Here is an 18389-nt window from a genome sequence, read left to right as displayed (position 1 = left end):
GTTCTCAGAATAAAGATACATTAGAGACAAATTAATGGTACTTACTGTGTATCAAGAAACTATTAGTGACCGATCGACCACCAACAAGATGATACTTAAAAGTCACTTGTATGTCCTTTTGGTTTTCAATCGTCAAAATAATTAAGGACTTCCAAACAGTTGTTGTGATAAATAACACAGCAGAAAAAGAACAAACTTGTGATCAGTCACTAGACAAAAATAAAAGCTACCTTGATGTTGCAATGGGAGCTGTCAGTGAAAGTAACTTCATAGTAGATCTAACCGGCGGTGATGATCAGAACATAACAATTCTATTGGCAGTTTTATTTCTCGTTGATTGTTACTTACATAAACATAATATGATCTTTAGGAAATGTTTCAACGACAAATAACGGAGGATTTACTTGTGTTAGAACCAAGGTAAAGGGTAGTGTCATTCACAAACAACATAAAACGACTCAAAACAACAAGATTTTAAATTAAACTACAAAACATCTAAAATACAAGAAAATAAAAGTTTTCCATGATAAAAAGAAATCTCTTAAAGCTAATGTTGACCATTCTGGGCTTGAACCACCGTATCCTGCAAATTTAACTACCACTAGGATGAGTGTTACAAAAAATGTGTTAATGTATTACTATTTATAAAAGCAACATGATATCATTTGATTTCTATAATAAAATTGAATTCCATCCGATAAAAGTAAAGTTTATTTAAATTAGTTTGAACCAATCCTATCATCTATTATATTCTGCGGCTATAAGACTTTTTGCATACCTAAATGATATATCATGGTAAGTGTTTTATAAGAAATAAATTGTTATCGATATCTACATATGAATTTAATCTAGGCCTAATTTAATCAAGTTGATACAAAAACTGGGTTTAGTTAAAAGATGAAACTATTTTTTTATTTGATCATAAGAATCTGATTAGATGAAAATGTGATATGCAAACTTTGCAGTTATATTGTTAATATTTGTTCTAGATACAGAACATACGATTCATTCTTTTTGTTACATAAATTTTTTTTTTTGTCCATGAGATGGTTTTTAATTCACGTCAGAAATTGTTTTTCAAAATAATTGGTTTTGGTTTAATAAAAACTGTTTACAAAATCTGAAGATAAGAGATCAGATTTTGATTGATATTTTTTACCCATGGAATGTTATCCAAATTCATTTAAACTCCTACAAGTCAAATGGGTTGTGAAGATCTACCAAACATGAATAACACAAGATTTTAAAGGTTGTATTCAAATACTGAATTGAATAAGAATGGATTTTTAGTTCCTTTAATGAAGAAATTGTAATTATAACCAATATTATTAGATTTCAAAATATTTTAATAAAAATATTTAAAATACAATAATCAATGACACTATATTTTTAATAAATGATGTTAAAATCAATTATTAAATAACACTATATCATAAAATTTAAAGAGGTAACTTTAAATTCACTATCCAATTAGATAATCCTTTTTAATCTAGTTTTGCCAAAAAAAAGTTAGTTTGCATGCCCTACGCTTATAAATATAGCAATTCTGCTTGTTGAAAAATAAAACCATAATTTCTAGTTTTGTTGGGGGAGGTTAACGAGAAGATGACTATTATGATATATATCCGATCTACCCTATGATTTGGTATCAGAAATACTCGCTAGGGTTCCGTCCAAGTCTCTAGCAAAACTGCAAACTACTTGCAAACGATGGTACGCCTTATTCAAAGATCCAAAGTTCGTGAAGATGAACAACAACTTGCGTAAAGCATCGAAAGAGGTGATGTTCCTTATAGACTATAGGGTTTATTCGATTAGCGTTAACAGATTCCACAACAGCTTCCGTGACACATGCATTGAGTATGCATCCATCGAGTTTACAGGTAAACTTACCCGTCTTGAAGATTCAAAAGAGGTAAAGTTATCTCGAATCTTTCACTGCAACGGATTGATATTATGCTGCATGGAGGATTTCGAAAGTCTTGTCGTTTGGAACCCTTGTACTGGTGAAACCATGAGTATCAAACCCAAAAGTTTTTACCAGTGGAATGATAGTTATGCTTTTGGATGTGGAAACAGCGAATCTTCTTGCCCCAACTACAAAATTTTGAGGTGTAGCAGTTATTATTGCAAAAACAGTGAGCAACGTATTTTTAACTGTGAGATTTATGACTTCAGCTCTGATTCATGGAGGGTTCTTGCTGGTGTGACCTGGAGGATACATTGTTCTGACAATGTTGTGTCGTTGAAAGGAAATGCTTACTGGATTCATTTTGATAGAGAAGCTGGCCATAATGTCCTACTCAGTTTTAATTTCACAACGGAGGTATTTGTGTCTATGACTCTTCCGGATCAGAGTGATTATAGACATTTGGGTATATCGGTTGTTAGAGAAGAACGCCTAGCAGTTTTACATCACAATATTGGTACATCCTTGACAGAGATGAATGTATGGTTGAGCAATAAGATTGATGAAGCCAAAGAGGTGTCATGGAGCAAATTCTTAGTAGTGAGCTTTGATAACTTTAAGTATCCAAGTTACGTGAAAGAGATTACTTTTTGGGTGGACGATGAGGATAAAGTGGTAGTAACTTGTATTAGAGACAGAGACAATTATGATTACGTTTACATTGTAGGAGAAAGTTTGCATAAACAAGTTTTTGGTAAATCTTGGATTTGGCCATGTCTCCTGAGTTATGTTCCAAGTTTGAATCACATCCCCAAGGCGAAAAAAGAAGAAACATTGTAAATGGATAATTAAGCTAGCTTTTGTTTATTTGTCTGGTGTAACTCTTGTTTTGGTATATTAATTATCCATTTTATTTTGATATATATATCATATTTGTGTAATTTACATATCTTAAAGCATAATTTTAAAAATATTTTAATGTTAATTTTCAAAGAATTAGCATGTGTATCAAATTAATTCCTATTTATTGATTTCTCTTTGTTTATTTACCTTAATGAAATATTTTGAAATATTAAATTATAATGCTGATTTATCTATTTTTGTTGGTGTATTAAATTAGTTTTGAACATTTTCAATAACAGATGACTTCTATCGTAAGAAAAAACTTGTGCACAACTTTTTTTTTGTTAAACTCTTCAATGCTAATTCTTCAAATGAGTTAGTAAATCTAATTTTGAACTTTATTTTTTATTTTTGTTAGCATAACTTTTATATTTAATTTTAAAATTGGTATATATTTCAATTTATTTTACTAGCATGAATAACAATATAAAAAAAGATAGTGATTTTTTAGTAATTTCATTAATTATATTACCTTAACAATACATCACTTCATTTGTTATATTTACCTTAACAATACATCATATTATTAATTATATTACCAGAAAATTAATAGTGCAAAATTTTATTTATTAGTTAATCAACATTAACCTTTTGCAAATTATAAAAATAAAAAAGGTGATAACCGGGTTTTATATATGGTTAATAGTTAGGTTTAATCTATTTTACTAAAACGTTCTTTTAGCTTAGTTCCAGTCGGTGAAAAATTACGTAACTAAACACATATACTTCAAACGTTTTTTAAAAAAAAATTATTTGCAAAATCAGTTAGCTATTGACATTCGGGTACTCATTCGAGTATAAGTTGTTTCTTTCATAATCATTTTTTGGGTTTTGAAATTATGCTCCACTTGGATATTATACATTTTTGTGTGGGGTTCGATGGGTCCTCCTGGATCTGAATGATTTTGATTCTGATATATAGGAACATAAAAATATCTAAATAACCAATGTATCTGAAACGGGTTTGGATATTTGTATCAAAAATAATTTTATCACCCGATTCAGTCTGAGACTTTTTGAATACAATTAATTATATGGCGACACATCTAAAATATATAACACTAGTTATGAAAAATGAATATCAATGTATAAAAACGTAAAAATCGTTTACGCAGATCATGCTCTAGTTTCAAGTTATGTTTACACTTCCTTTGTTTATTTATCATATCTTCTATTAATTTTCATTTTATTTGAAATAATAATTGCTTAAAAAACTTCTCATTTTTTAAAATAAGTTAAGATTGTGAATTGATCTATATTATTGATATATTTTAAATTGTAGCTGAATATCTTATATAATAAAGTAGAGTTTTTTCTTTCCATAGGGCGTTTGCTGCCACGTGTCACCATAACTAACTATAGTTTCGTTTGGGCTTTTATTTACATTTCAGGCCCAGAATTGATATTGGTTTGTTCGTCCTTTTGCTTTGGAGTTTCGACCTTGTGCTGGCCGACGAAAGTTCCGTATTTTGATTCGTATGGAACTTAAGTATTAGATTGATACCTCCCCGATTTAGATTCTTTAAAGATTTTGTCGCCGTTGTTGACGAAAAAGCAAGCGCATCGACGGTTCAGAAGGGGAGGCGTAGAGCTGCTATTTATTGAAGAAAAGGTTCGTCCTCATCCATACTCTTCTATTTGAGCATGCTTCGTGTCTGAAATAAGCTATTCCAATTGGTAACCAGACTTCTATTACAAACGATGACGTCAACATCCACATCGATGTTGTTCTCTACTTAAAGCTTATTATCTTCAGTTCCTTAGTTTCTTTATCTTAATTGAAATAAATGCTGAGTTTTTCGTTGATATGGATTTTGTTTGCAGATTGTCAATCCACATCTGCTGTCTCAGAGCATTGAGAATCCGATCTAAGCTGCTGCACAGTTAGTTTAGTACCAATTATGGAAGTGAACTTGGGAAGATTTGCTGAATGAAAAGACTGTTTTTTTTCTATGCTTCTGGCTATAGTTTTTATTTGTCGCCTTAAATTGAGCTTAGTTTGGAATAGAAAACTAGGGTTCTATGATGCCATGTTCTTGTGTTACAAAAAAAATATAACAAAATAAAAGAAGCTTTTTGTTCTTTTAGTCATTGCTGAGTCTGAGTTTGACTTTAGCTTTTATTGGATAAGAGTTTGTCAAATGAAGCTGGTGAATGCAGTTTATGTATTGAATATTACAAAAGTGTATGATGATTTTGAGAAAGAATCATTCTTGCAGGAAGACATGGCATCTTCAGTGCCTTCGTTATGAGATAAATGAATCATTTTTTTGTTTTGACTCTTTTGCTACATTCCCGTGCTTGTCTATTAAGTACAATAACTGTTGTGTAGCCACGGGATATCATAGCTCCTAATGGAGTGAGGTTGGTGCTATGAAAATGCAAGTGGAAGCTAAACATAAAAAGAGAGTCCAGGCCAGATTCTTGAGTCTAAAGGTAATTATGCATTGCTTATCTTTACATGTCTGCTAGATTTTTGCTTTCCATTCCCTTAAAGATTAGGTAAAGCGAATGTTATATGTTGGCTTTAGTGGCTGAAACTCCAATATGCCTTTTATGATTATTTTCCTATCAGCTGAAATATATTTCAGTTTATCTTCATTCTTTCATGTTCTTCAGATTGTTCAGGATTTGGTTTTGATTGTGTGTTTGTCTACTTAGGCTGTTGCTTTTAAAATGGTTTTCGTATATATTGATTCTGGGTTTGATATCCTTATTATCCTACCGTGCCGAACAAGGAGAGGAGTGTTAATTGCAGTGAAAAGCCAGAAGAGAGGGATACCCAGTTAAGAATTTAAAAGTCTGTAGAAAAGAGGACGACAATGGTGGGAAATGTCATCATGAGAGCTTTGTGGAGCAAACTTCTAATAGGTCAAACGGAGGTGCATCATGAGTAGCAGTAGAGTTTGGACAACTTCTGACGTGGGAACTTAAACGGGAAATTCATATGATGATGATAACGGTGTGGGGATGATTGGAAAACTCTTACTGATGTAGTAACAGCTGAGGAAGAGAATAGAAAAAGATGATCTCCTCCATGAGTACGTCAAGGAGCAATAGAGTTTGGACAACTTCTGATGTGGGTGATTCCAATCTTGACGCAACATATATTGTCGGTGTTAGAGATAGAAAGCATGATTGTTAGAATACCATCAAAGAAGGAAAAAGCAGTTGACGAAATTCTCCAGCAATCGATGCCATTATTAAGTGCCTCGACAACCATTATTTACAGCTTCAGTTATAAGTGTTTACCGCTTTGCGTTAGATTTTGATTTATACGTCTGTCTTTTTGCATGCAAGTGACCTGTCAAAAAATATGATCTATAGATGATGCACACAGTAAATAATTCTAAACAATAAAAATATCACAATTTTTTGGAATTGAGAAAATATGTCTTTTTTTTTTGTTTATAGGAAAATAAAATTAATTGAAAATTACATCTAAAGCATTAATAAAACTTAAAAAAAAAAGTAATTCAGTGTTTAATTATTTTAGATATATAAATCAACAACGTATGAATTTTAAGTCATAAAATATCTATTTTCATTGTTATTAGTGTTTGCACTCTAATACTTTAAATTTCATCGTATAATTATATTTGTAAGAACGATAAATATGTATTATATATATTTACAAAGTAATACAATAGATTAATTTAAACTAAAATTTATATAAGAAAACCCGGGCGTAGCCCGGGAAAACCACTAGTTTTCAATATTATATAGTCTCAACGTTTAAAACCATATGTGTGTTAATTCAAGTAGCCATTGATCATTTAAAAAATTTATATTGTTTTAATTTTTATTTCCCTTTTTTTGTTGGTTAATTTAATATTTATTTTTCAATTATTTAAGTATTGAAATCAATGTATTTATTTCAGTAATTTTCTATTTTGTAGTTTAACTTATTTTATATTAATATCCTTTTTGTTTTGAAAGAATCAGTTTTGATGAATTATTGACATTTTAAAAATCCATAGCCTTTTTGTAAACAACACTTATGAGCTTAAATCACAAAAGATCGTTTGGATGCCCTATGAATCGCTTATAAATAAAGCAATCCGGCTTGTTGAAAAAAGAAAACACTAATTTCTAGTTGCCGTGTCGTTGAAGAAATCAGAAGAAGACTATTATGATTTCCGATCTTCCCCATGATCTGGAAATAGAAATACTCGCTAGGGTTCCACCCAAATCCCTAGAAAAACTACAAACTACTTGCAAACGATGGTATGCGTTATTCAAAGATCCAAAGTTTGTGATGAAGAACAACAACTTGCGTAAATCATCATCGAAAGAGGTAATGCTACTTCTAGACTATAGAGTTTATTCAATTAGCGTCGACAGAGTCCACAACAGCGTCGATGCATCCATGGAGTTTACAGGTAGACTTAAGCGCCTTCAAGACTCAAAAGACGTAAAGTTATCTCGAATCTGGCACTGCAACGGATTGATATTATGCTGCAGGAAGAATATCAAAAGTCTTGTGGTTTGGAACCCCTGTACCGGTGAAACCAGGAGTATCAAACCCAGCAAGTTTTACCGGAGGACTGATAATTATGCTTTTGGATGTGGAAACAGTTCTTGCCACGACTACAAAATCTTGAGGTGTAGCAGTTATGGCACTTATGTCGATTTTCTTCAAGTTGTTCTTAATTTTGAGATGTATGAATTTAGCACTGATTCATGGAGGGTTCTTGACGGTGTCACTGATAGATGGAGGTTACATTGTTCTGACGATGTTGTGTCGTTGAAAGGAAATGCTTACTGGATTCATTTCGATAAAGAAGCTGACGATGGTCCTTGGATTGTCCTACTGAGTTTTAATTTCACAACGGAGGTATTTGTGTCTTTGCCGCTTCCGGATTACAAGAAGGGTTGTGAGTATGGAGATTTGCTTATATCGGTTGTTAGAGAAGAACACCTCGCGGTGTTACATCACGTTGTTGGAACAGAGATGACTGTATGGTTGAGCAATAAGATCACTGAAGCCAAAGAGGTGTCTTGGAGAAAATTCTTAGTAGTGAGTTTTGATAAACTTAAGTTACCGCTTTATTCGAGAGAGATGACATTCTGGGTGGACGTGGAGAATAAAATGTTAGTCTCTTGTGTTAGAGACATGGCAGGAGGTGGTGATCACTTTTACATTGGTGGAGAGGGTTTACATAAACAAGTTTATGAGGTTACAGAGGCATCTTGGATTTGGCCATGTCTCATGGGTTATGTACCAAGTTTGTGTCATATCCCCAAAGAAAAAAGAAGAAGAAAACCGAACCGGGCACATAACCAAGGCATACGAAGAAGAAACATAATCAATGGGTAAAGGCTTGCTTTTTGTTGTCCCTCTGCTTTTGTTTTTTTAATTGGTCATCTAAATAATCTTTACGCAAATAACATATTTATGCTTATAGCCACGACTTATAACCATAGCTATACATATACGACAAAAAAAAAAGAATTTTAATGGAGAATCACTTCAAATGGTTGATATCTATATGCTTACAACTAATCTATTCCAAGTCTTGCAGAGCAACTCTCATCTATCTTCTTAAAGTTCTTGAGTTCTCAGAATGGTGCATACTGTATATATCAATAAACTATTAGTGACCGACCACCATCAAGTTCATTTGTGTAAAGAACATACTTGATAGTCATATGCGCTTTGAAATAGGAACAAATGCTGTAATGGACCACAAGAGATCAAAATAATCTCATATGGACCTCTTGCCTTTTTATTTTAAAAATGAATTAAAATTAAATCAAAAATAGGAGGAAAAGACCATGAAACCTAGAAAGTTCTACTTATTTACTAACCCAACCACACACTATCCTAACCCACTAACCCGATCCTACTCAATTGATCCCTAAATCCCCAAATCTTTGTTTCTCAAACATCCTCCCTCTCACGATTTTCACATTCATCTTTCATTACTATTTTTTCAAAATCAAACTAAAATCATGTAACATCCACCTGATTCCTCTTGTGTTACTCAATTTTATCTATTCCATAATCAATCATGATTCATAATGTTAAGAACCCAGATTTTAATTTTTTTTTATTTCATATCAAAATTGTTTCATCTCATTATCCAAATCAAAATCGAAAAATTCTTCAAACTTTATGAAATTTCATTCTTATCCCAAATCGATCAATTCTCCATCTTTCTCAATCCATTTTCTCTTATATAAAATTGAATCTCGTGTTCAATGTACAGAATTTCCGACAATGAAAAACACAGAGTATTACTAGTACACCTAGTACAACTGAAACTAATATAACTGGTACAACTAGAACGTGAATAACTAATACAACTACAACAAATTTAGCTAGTATGACTAATATAATTAGAACGTGTATAACTAGTATAACTTTACCATTAATATGGTATATTAGCTTTTTGTTTTCAGCATGCGAATGATGTTATAGAAGAGGATGATGTAGAACCAATGAAAAAGTTGGTATAATCTTCCACTATATGGATTTGTCGAAATATGTTTAAAGTTATTTTATAATATTTATTTGGATAGTTATTGTTTACCAATTGTACCAGTTGTACTAGTTATACTATTTACGGAAAAAATTATCTTCACATGTAGTTCAACCATAATGTTTAAAATATGATACATGTTTAAAAAATGATGCACAATACAAGATGAAATAACATAGTTGTACTAGTAATTGAATTGTATTGGTTTGTATATTGTTGTACCAGTTTGTACATAGTTGTACTTTGGCATTGAAATCGAAAAAACTAGTTGTACCATGTATATTTACTACAATTTTACAATTAATATGATTATATTTAATTTTTGTTTTCAACGTATGAATGATATTTTAGAAAGGGATGATGTATCACCAATGAAAATATTGGTTTAATTTTCATGGATGTGTCAAAATATGTTAATAGTTTGTTTATATAATATTTGTTTTGATAATGATTTATTTTACCATTTGTACTAGTTGTATTATATATGGAAGAAAATTATCTTCACGTTTTTGCTCCTGAAGCCAAATAAGACAACTGCCAAGTGAGAAAAGATTGCAGTTTAATATCTGGAAGAGTATAGTCCAAAATATAATGCATAAGCCATCACGAGTTTGAAAAAAATACATAAACATTAATATTTGGTATTTGGACTACAACAATAATAGTTTAACCGGTTTAACTACAGTAGTACTATTACTAGTTTAATTGTGGCAACACTTGATTTGTGTTTTTCTAGTGTTGGTTAGTAGGTTTATCGCCTCAAAGTTCATTTTCTTGATATGGACATGAAAATATTACAAGAAATAGAGCAATTGTAATCACATACACAAAAAGAACATGGTGAAACTTGCATATTTTGATATAAAATATGATATACATATGTTTGTTGTATCTACAAATTTGATTTCAAATAGTTTTTGATTCTTATGTTTGCAAATTCGTACATTTCACTCAGTTTATTATTTAATTCTATTTTATAATTTAAATTTTTTCCTACAAAAAAATAAATCTTCAAAAATTTATGAAGTTTTTAAAAAATTATAAAATTTATAATCCCAATACCATCAGTTTTTTTAATATCTATTTTTTTTATAAATATTATTTAGTTTTACGTGTTGTATTTACGTACCTAACAAATTTTTCTCTTAATTTTATCGACTTTGATTTAATGTATTTCAACCAAAATAAATAGATAACAGGTTAAACTACACAAAAATATCTAGGAATAGAACTATTAGTACAACAACTTGATTTAATATTCAACCATAATGTTTAAAACATGATACACGTTTAAAATGTAATGCACAATATAAAATGAAATAACATAGTTGTACCAGTATTCAAGTTGTACCGGTTTGTACATAGTTGTACTAGTTTTTGAGTTATACCAGTTTGTACATAGTTATATTTTGATAGTGAAATCGAAAAAACTAGTTGTACGACATAAAATTTAAACTTACCTCAGTTGTACCACTTCATTATGTGTACATGTCTGTGCCCCAATAAAATGAAATCATAAATTTTGTTAAAATACATTTCATGTATGTTTTCCAAAAATTATGTGGACAAAGAAGTTAACAAACCTTAAAAGTATAAGGTAGATTATGCAAACTTATGTGATTGTGTTAGATTTGCAAAAAAAAAACCCCCCCATGAAATATCATAAGGAACCTTTATAAATACTTTACAATTTAGCCACTTTATTGATTTTTTTCATATGACATACTCGAAGGAATATTTAAATTTCAAAACCTGAGTAGTTGTACTAGTTATATCAGTATTACTAGTCCGGTAAATACATTTCATAACTGTTAAAATACATTTCATGTATGTTTTCCATAAATTATGTAGACAAACAAGTTAATAAACCTTAAAAGTATAAGGTAGATCATGTAAACTAATATATAATAAAAAAATATACCAAATTTTTTATATGTTTAGTTTTAGGAGTTGTACCAATTTTTTCACATTATAACTTTGTAAATATATTTTTGATGTTTATTTTTCATAATAATATGGTCAATCTAATTAACAAACCTTAAAAGTATAAGATATCTTATATAAAATTGGTAGTGTAATTTAATAATTTAACAATAATTGAAAAATCTCAGAAAAAATAGATGAAATTTATCATCATATGTAAAAAATGATTTAATAGTTGAGTTAATTATAGTAGCTGCAAATTGTACATAAATTATAACATTTATATACCAGTTGTACCAGTTATATTATTTTTTAACATGTATAGTTGTATGAGTTATACTAGTTGTACCTAGTCGAATGAGAGAATGAAATAATGAAAATCGTGTGGCTCTGAGTTATTTATGCATCAGATTAAAGAGGGGGAGAGGATAGAGAATGAGAGATCTGTGAAAGCGTGTGGCCAAGATTAAAACATAGAAAATATGATCAATGGCTCTGGTTGGAGTTTCATTAATGGCACTTTTGTAAATATAACATTCCTCTTTTCTTCTCTTAATCCGACGGTTGTGATTTATAGAAAGATTATAGAATCCAATGGTTCATATTATTCATTCATTAAGGGTAAAATAGTAGTTTACAATCACTTGGTCCATACAAATTTTTTTTTGGATGTGTGAGACTTTTTTTTGGCCTTTTGGTCCATTTCAGATTTTAGTCCTTTGAAATAGCACGTATTCAACCTTCTAACCGATTGGGTTTCTACAATAACCAAGTCCATAAAGCTACAAACATGTCATCTTTTTATCAGATCATCAGTCTCACAATTGACAAATACAAAAAGTCCATAGAGCTACAAATATTTCATCTTTTTATCAGATCATCAATCTCACAATTGACAAAAGTTACATTTTTTCGGCAATGCCAATTTTTTTTTCCAAATTAAAGAGATCATTTTTTTGTCGGCTAAAAGAGATTATTTTGGTTATGTTTATGTTTGTTCGTATGTTACTCCAACGATGAAATTTTGTTCATTTGTCTATGCCAATATTCTGCGATCAATAGCATCGATCGATCAGTTGCAGATAGTAAAAAATAATAATTTAAAAATGTGAAAATTTTCATCGACATATTAACGAACATGGTCATTATCGCCGTTTACCAATGTAAACATGACTACCACCACTTTTATGACCTTTTCAAGAAAATGAAAAAAACACTAAACAGTAAATGTCGGATCTACCCCTAGTTTCAGAGAGTAAAAATCCGCAAATCAGACGAACAATCAGGTATTTTGGTAATTTCGCTAATATATTTTCACACAGATCATAACAGTGATTGGTGTAATTCGACCAGCTAGAAAGACACAAGTCTTACCCTAGTTTCTTTAAAGTCTCCGTCTTTCTGTCGAAATCTGATAACTTTTATTTGAATCCAAAGAGAAAATTTCGTTTTTTTTAATATCGTGTTGAATGGCGGGTTACAAAGCAGATGATGATTACGATTACCTATTCAAGGTGGTTCTAATCGGCGATTCAGGTGTTGGAAAGTCCAATCTGCTTTCTCGATTCACCAGGAACGAGTTTAGCCTCGAGTCCAAGTCCACCATCGGGGTAGAGTTCGCCACTCGTAGCTTGACTGTTAACGACAAAGTCATCAAAGCCCAGATTTGGGACACTGCTGGTCAAGAAAGGTTTGTTCTTGTCGGATCCTCTATAACTTAATTGAAAGTTTAAATCTTTTGCTCTGTCTTTCATGTGTTTGTTGTTCTGTCTGAAGAGCTTAATCAAGCTTTAGATCTGTCTTTTTAGATCTTAGAACCATGAGTTATGAATATAAAGTTTTTACTTTTATGAGAAACTACGTCGTTTTGGGGTGTTTACTTATTGCGTTGAAGTTTTTTGTTCTGTTGATGTGTAGGTACCGAGCAATCACTAGCGCATACTACAGAGGAGCTGTTGGTGCTCTTCTTGTCTACGACGTAACCCGACACTCCACGTTCGAAAACGTTGAGAGATGGCTTAGGGAGCTTCGTGACCATACCGACCCAAACATAGTCGTGATGCTAGTGGGAAACAAATCTGATCTTCGTCATCTTATTGCGGTTCAGACCGAAGATGCTAAGTCTTTTGCGGAGAACGAATCACTCTACTTCATGGAGACTTCAGCTCTTGAGTCTACCAACGTTGAGAACGCGTTTTCTGAAGTGCTCACTCAGATTCACCAAGTTGTGAGCAAGAAAGCGATGGAGGCTGGTGATGATTCGGGTAATGTTCCTTCTAAAGGAGAGAAGATTGATATTGATGTATCGGCTGTGAAGAAAACTGGTTGCTGCTCGAGCTAAAAGACTCAGTTTAGTCTCTTGCAGATTGTTATGGATTTGGTCTGTTTCCTCAAAGCTATGATCGTTCTTCTTTTATACATTCAAAATTCTTTTGAAGATGTCTGCTTTTTTATTATTAGGAAACAATCTATGTTATGCTTTGCTTGAAAACTGCTTAGCTTTGCTCTGGTTTTGTACTGTTAATCGATTTTGTAATTTAACCGGTTTTGGTATATGGTTTGTTCACCGTTGTTTTCTATTCAGTCTGAAAAAAAAATATTTAAATCGATATTTATTCTGCTAGTTCTGGTCACTGGGCAACATTCATATGAGCAAAGACAGAAGTAGTTTGGTTTTTGGTTAAACCGAAATTTTTAAACATTTCAATTCTGTTTGGCCATCGGTTAATTTCGATTTCAGTTTCAAAATTGATATTAACCAATTTTAAGAAAATTTGGTTAAATCTGCATGGTATTTTCGGTTACCTTATTATAGGTTAACACCAGTCCATTCCGATTTAAGCCCTGTTCGTTTGGTTGCCGCAGGTTTCGGCGTCAGCGGCGGCGGCAGCGTCAATGAGGACAGTTGTTGTTCGTTTCGCAGACGCTGACGCTGCCGCATACTATGTCGCAACCGCAGGTTTTATCGGCGTCAGCCGCAAGACGCGGCGTCAGACGCAGCTTCCTGCGTCAACGAAACGAACAAGAGTTGACGCAGAATGTTGACGCTGCTGTTGCCGCCGGTACCTGCAGCAACCAAACGAACAGCCTTTTAGTTCTTTTTTCTCAAAAAACAGACAAGAGTACATTTGTACACCAGTCCATTCCGATTTAGTTTTGGTATGACTTTTTTTTTTAAACATTTCGGTTAACTTCGTTAAACTGAACCGAACCGATTTTGAAAAGATTTCCGAACTAAACTGGACTCAAAATCGAAGGTGAACCGAAATTGAGATGTTATATTACACGCAAACACTGAACCGGTTTAAATTGTAAGTTGATTTGTTGAATTTGTGTTAGTAAAATTGTAAATCTAGAGCAGAAAATACGTTAATGAACAAATAAGCGATAAACCAGAAGAACTAAAACATCGAAGTGATTACTTGAAAACTGTTTATAATACTTGGTCAGATGAGATCAAAGCTCAAATTACAAAGAAATTGCACCAAATAGCAATTTTTTGCTTAAAATAAGAGGTATTTCATCCATTTCCTAAAATCACTTAGACTTTTTTTTACACATATTAAAAATAATTAAAATATATTTTATATTTTCATTAAATTAAATTACATCTATTTAACCAATACTATTTAATCAATAATATTTAAGATAAATAACTTTATTTATAAATTAATATATTTTGCAATTAATTTAATTGAAATTCTAAAATGATATTTTTATGTACTAAAAATGGCAAATTGACAATTTAAAAAAATAGAAAGTATTAATTTATATGTTTTGTGTATTTAAAAGGGGTTTATATATCCGTGTGTGCATGTATTTATTAGTACGTTAAGTTTTATTAAGCCTATGTTGAATTAGGTTAGACTTGTGTCGGCGTGTGTAACAGGTTATTAAGCTCAGAAGCAGATTACCTTGGTTAACTTCTTGTGATCATCGATTGCATGCAGATTCATCGATTTATCTTATTGTGAGTATTTGTGTCACTGCTTTCTATGTGTTACTTTGTGGTTTTGATTGAAAATTAAGTGTAGTGTTTGATCTAATTTTTATTGCAGCTTTTATTGCTATTGAAAATAATGATGACAACGATGAACGATCTTCCACATGATTTGATAGGGGAAAAGATACTCACCAAGGTTTCCATAACATCTCTGATAGCGGTGCGGTGTACTTGCAAATTATGGAATGCATTATCCAAAGAGTTTATTGTCGGTAGAGAAACATCAAGGCAGCATCGTGAGTTTCTAGGCTTCATGATGGCATCTAATAAGATTTACCCCTTTAGCTTCGATATACAAGGAATCCGAAAGCACAACAGCTCGGTCGATCCATCAATGAAGCAAGTAAATTTACTTGATCAAGTTGAGATATCTAAAGTCTTTCTGTGAGGATATGGGCTTTGAGTCCATTGGGCCACAAGTTGGAGCGAAGCCCAATCACATGATTTACATAATCATCACGACATTAGGATCCTATAAGTCGGCTTCATGGTTTGTATAAAAAAGAAGACGTCCCAAAGTCAAGAGGGCATCCGGGAGAAACCCAAAACACAAGAGAGAGAGAATTTAAGAGAGAGATCAAGAGTAGAAGAAACTAAGAGACATTGTTCGAGTCATGTCTCTAAGAGATAGAGTTTCTTTGATCTTTCTTATTCTTTGTTGGTGTCATGTTTTATACGAAGAGAGCGCTTAGAGCGTTTGTGTAAACCCCTTTGATTGATAGTGGATGTTGTGGGAGACGGTTCCCACCCGAGACGTACCGTGCTAGAGGCCGGGAACTCGGTGATCAAATTCTATGTGTTATTTAGTTAAGCAATCAAACGATCGATAATTCCTAACACTTTCACTGTGATGGCTTACTGCTATGCGTCACCAAGGACAACACCAAACTCTTGGTCTGGAACCCTTATGTTGGGCAAACAAGGTGGATCAGACCGAGAAAATGTTTTAAAAAATCAGACTTGTATGCTATTGGTTACGACAACAACAATAAGGTCCGTAACTATAAAATCTTGAGACTTGATCGTTATTGTGGCATTAGGTTGGAAATCTACGACTTTAGTTCTGATTCATGGAGCGTTCTTGGTGTCATCTCCCACTGTATAATTTATCAGTTTAGACGCGGCGTGACTTTGAAGGGATGTAATTACTATTTAGGCAGTGTGAGAAAAACAAGTACTGCACCTTCGTTTAAAAGCTGTTTGCTATGTTTCGATTATACAAGGGAGAGATATGGACAGCCACTGCCTATCCCGTATAACAACAATTTTCATAAACAAGCTGTGTCTCTATCTACAGCTAGAGAAGAGAATATCGCTGCACTTTATTTTGATTCTCGTCTTTATGGGACATCGGAGATTTGGGTTACTAATAAGATTGAGCACAACGCGGTGTCCTGGAGCAAGTTTTTTAAGGTGGAGATGACGATGATGAATCAACTCAGAGTTCTTAATTTTGGCTTGAATGCTGATATTTTCTTCGTTGATGAGGAGAATAAAGTTGCGGTGGTTATTACTAATAGCCGAAGTCGCTCATGCAATCAACCAAAAGCTAGCATCATTGGAGAGGATGGATACTTCAAATCTATAAAAATAGGAGAAATGAATTCAAATCTCCCTACAGAGTTGTATCCCCTACTTGTGTTTTCCCCTTATATTCCAAGCTTAGTGCAAATCAACCGACCATTGGAAAAAAAAAAGAGAAAGAGATGCCTAACTGCCCTTGATTAAATTCTTGTATCGTCCACTTTTGCATTATTTTTCTATTTTCATGTCATTTTGTTCCACAGAGACGTTGAATGCCAAAGCTCTTTTACCATATAACTCTCTGGTATTCTTCTTAGCCTTTAATACAAGAGTTGAGATGGCTTGATTTGAGACACTACTGATACTTACTATACCAGAATAAATTGCAAAAGCTTAATTCTTATATTTTTTCATAGACTGATTTTTGTTGAATTCGTGTAAACAATTCTAGATGTGGAATAGAATTTATCTAAACGATGCATTGAGGAACTTATTCAACGGATAAGCGATTAGTCAGAAAGAAATCTAACAGAGCTTGGTTAAACCTATAATTTGTACCTCTAGATCTTTTTTTTTAATCTTTTTGGGGTCCTTGGTACCATATTTGCTAGTTCTAGCAGATTGGAAAAAAATCTTTTTATGCTTTGTTCATGAAATTCACATACTTTTTTTTTGATAAAAGATTTTCTTGAAACTCACATACTTATCAAAAAAAAAATATATATATATATATATATAACTCATGGCATGGAATACTTATGTTGGGCAAACAAGGTGGAACAGACCGAGAATATGTTAAATTGTTACGAAAAGTCAGACATGTATGCTATTGGCTACGAATTTTCAACATGTTCTTGACTTTTCTACTGCCAAGCTCATGGCGTATGAGACTAATGAAAAAAAAAATACTTATATGAAATTTTGAACATAGTGCAAAACTGCAAATAGAACTGTTATATATGAATTTTTACAAATTCGATAAATTCATTTTAATTAATATAATATATATGTACTATTATTCGAAAAGTGAATGTGCTTAGTTGTCACATTTTCCATAATTTTAAGACAAGTCATTAGTTCAATTAATATTATTAATTAAAATTATATATCATAAAAAACTAAAACTTTAGAAAATAATAAACATAATATAAATATAATCTACGAGAATACATAGATAATGTTTGCGATTTATTATTTTGTGTTTTTGTCTCATTATTTTTAAAATCTTAATTATTGATTATATAAAAAATGGCTATTGTTATGCTATTGAAGTTTTATGAGTTGTGATTATTTAATTATAATATTTTTAGTCAATTTTTTCAAATAGTTTTTTTTTAAGTTTTTGTCACAAAAATATCAGTCAATGAAGAAAATGACCAAAATAGCCTCTTTTTATTTTGAAATTTTCAATTTTTTTTTAATTTTAAACCATATCCCCAAAACCCCACTCCTAAACTCTAAACCCTAAATCTAGATTAGTTAACCAATAAAACTTATTTTGGTCATTTTCTTCATTGAATGCTATTTTTGTGACATAAACTTAAAAAGAACTATCATAGAGAATTTCCCATCCTTTTATTACCACTGGATTTCTTTTCAGTCCACAAATATAATAAGTGTTTAATTTCAAATCCAAGTTTCT

At 31.8% G+C, this 18389-nt stretch overlaps 4 protein-coding genes across 11 annotated transcripts; all 4 read left to right on the top strand.

Annotated features, from left to right (window-relative positions):
- The first annotated feature begins 490 nt into the window (after window positions 1–490).
- LOC103856831 (F-box/kelch-repeat protein At3g17530-like) lies at window positions 491–9629 on the top strand. Of its 8 annotated transcripts, none has more exons than XM_033273513.1 (4): window positions 491–4424; window positions 4637–4695; window positions 5145–5248; window positions 5551–9629. In XM_033273513.1, the coding sequence occupies exon 4, from the start codon at window positions 6945–6947 to the stop codon at window positions 8130–8132; it is 1188 nt and encodes a 395-aa protein (XP_033129404.1). In that variant the 5' UTR covers window positions 491–4424; window positions 4637–4695; window positions 5145–5248; window positions 5551–6944; the 3' UTR covers window positions 8133–9629. The 8 variants fall into 8 exon arrangements, with proteins under 8 accessions (XP_033129404.1, XP_033129399.1, XP_033129397.1 ...); XM_033273508.1 differs by having other exon boundaries at window positions 4637–4699; XM_033273506.1 differs by having other exon boundaries at window positions 5145–9629.
- LOC103856841 (F-box/kelch-repeat protein At3g17530-like) lies at window positions 1748–2749 on the top strand. The gene has a single exon (XM_009133973.2). The coding sequence runs from the start codon at window positions 1748–1750 to the stop codon at window positions 2747–2749; it is 1002 nt and encodes a 333-aa protein (XP_009132221.1).
- Window positions 9630–12560: 2931 nt separating the features above from the next.
- LOC103856824 (ras-related protein RABA1d) lies at window positions 12561–13797 on the top strand. Its single transcript, XM_009133959.3, has 2 exons — window positions 12561–12910; window positions 13138–13797. The coding sequence occupies exons 1-2, from the start codon at window positions 12690–12692 to the stop codon at window positions 13559–13561; spliced, it is 645 nt and encodes a 214-aa protein (XP_009132207.1). The 5' UTR covers window positions 12561–12689; the 3' UTR covers window positions 13562–13797.
- Window positions 13798–14074: 277 nt separating this feature from the next.
- LOC103864116 (F-box/kelch-repeat protein At3g13680) lies at window positions 14075–16998 on the top strand. Its single transcript, XM_033286691.1, has 2 exons — window positions 14075–15607; window positions 16069–16998. Exons 1-2 carry the CDS (start codon window positions 15300–15302, stop codon window positions 16949–16951), a joined length of 1191 nt encoding a protein of 396 aa, XP_033142582.1. The 5' UTR covers window positions 14075–15299; the 3' UTR covers window positions 16952–16998.
- Window positions 16999–18389: the final 1391 nt, after the last annotated feature.

Source organism: Brassica rapa, chromosome A01 (genome assembly GCF_000309985.2).
Source record: "Brassica rapa cultivar Chiifu-401-42 chromosome A01, CAAS_Brap_v3.01, whole genome shotgun sequence".
Taxonomy (NCBI): Eukaryota; Viridiplantae; Streptophyta; class Magnoliopsida; order Brassicales; family Brassicaceae; genus Brassica; species Brassica rapa.
This window is presented reverse-complemented; position numbering and strand designations above follow the sequence as displayed.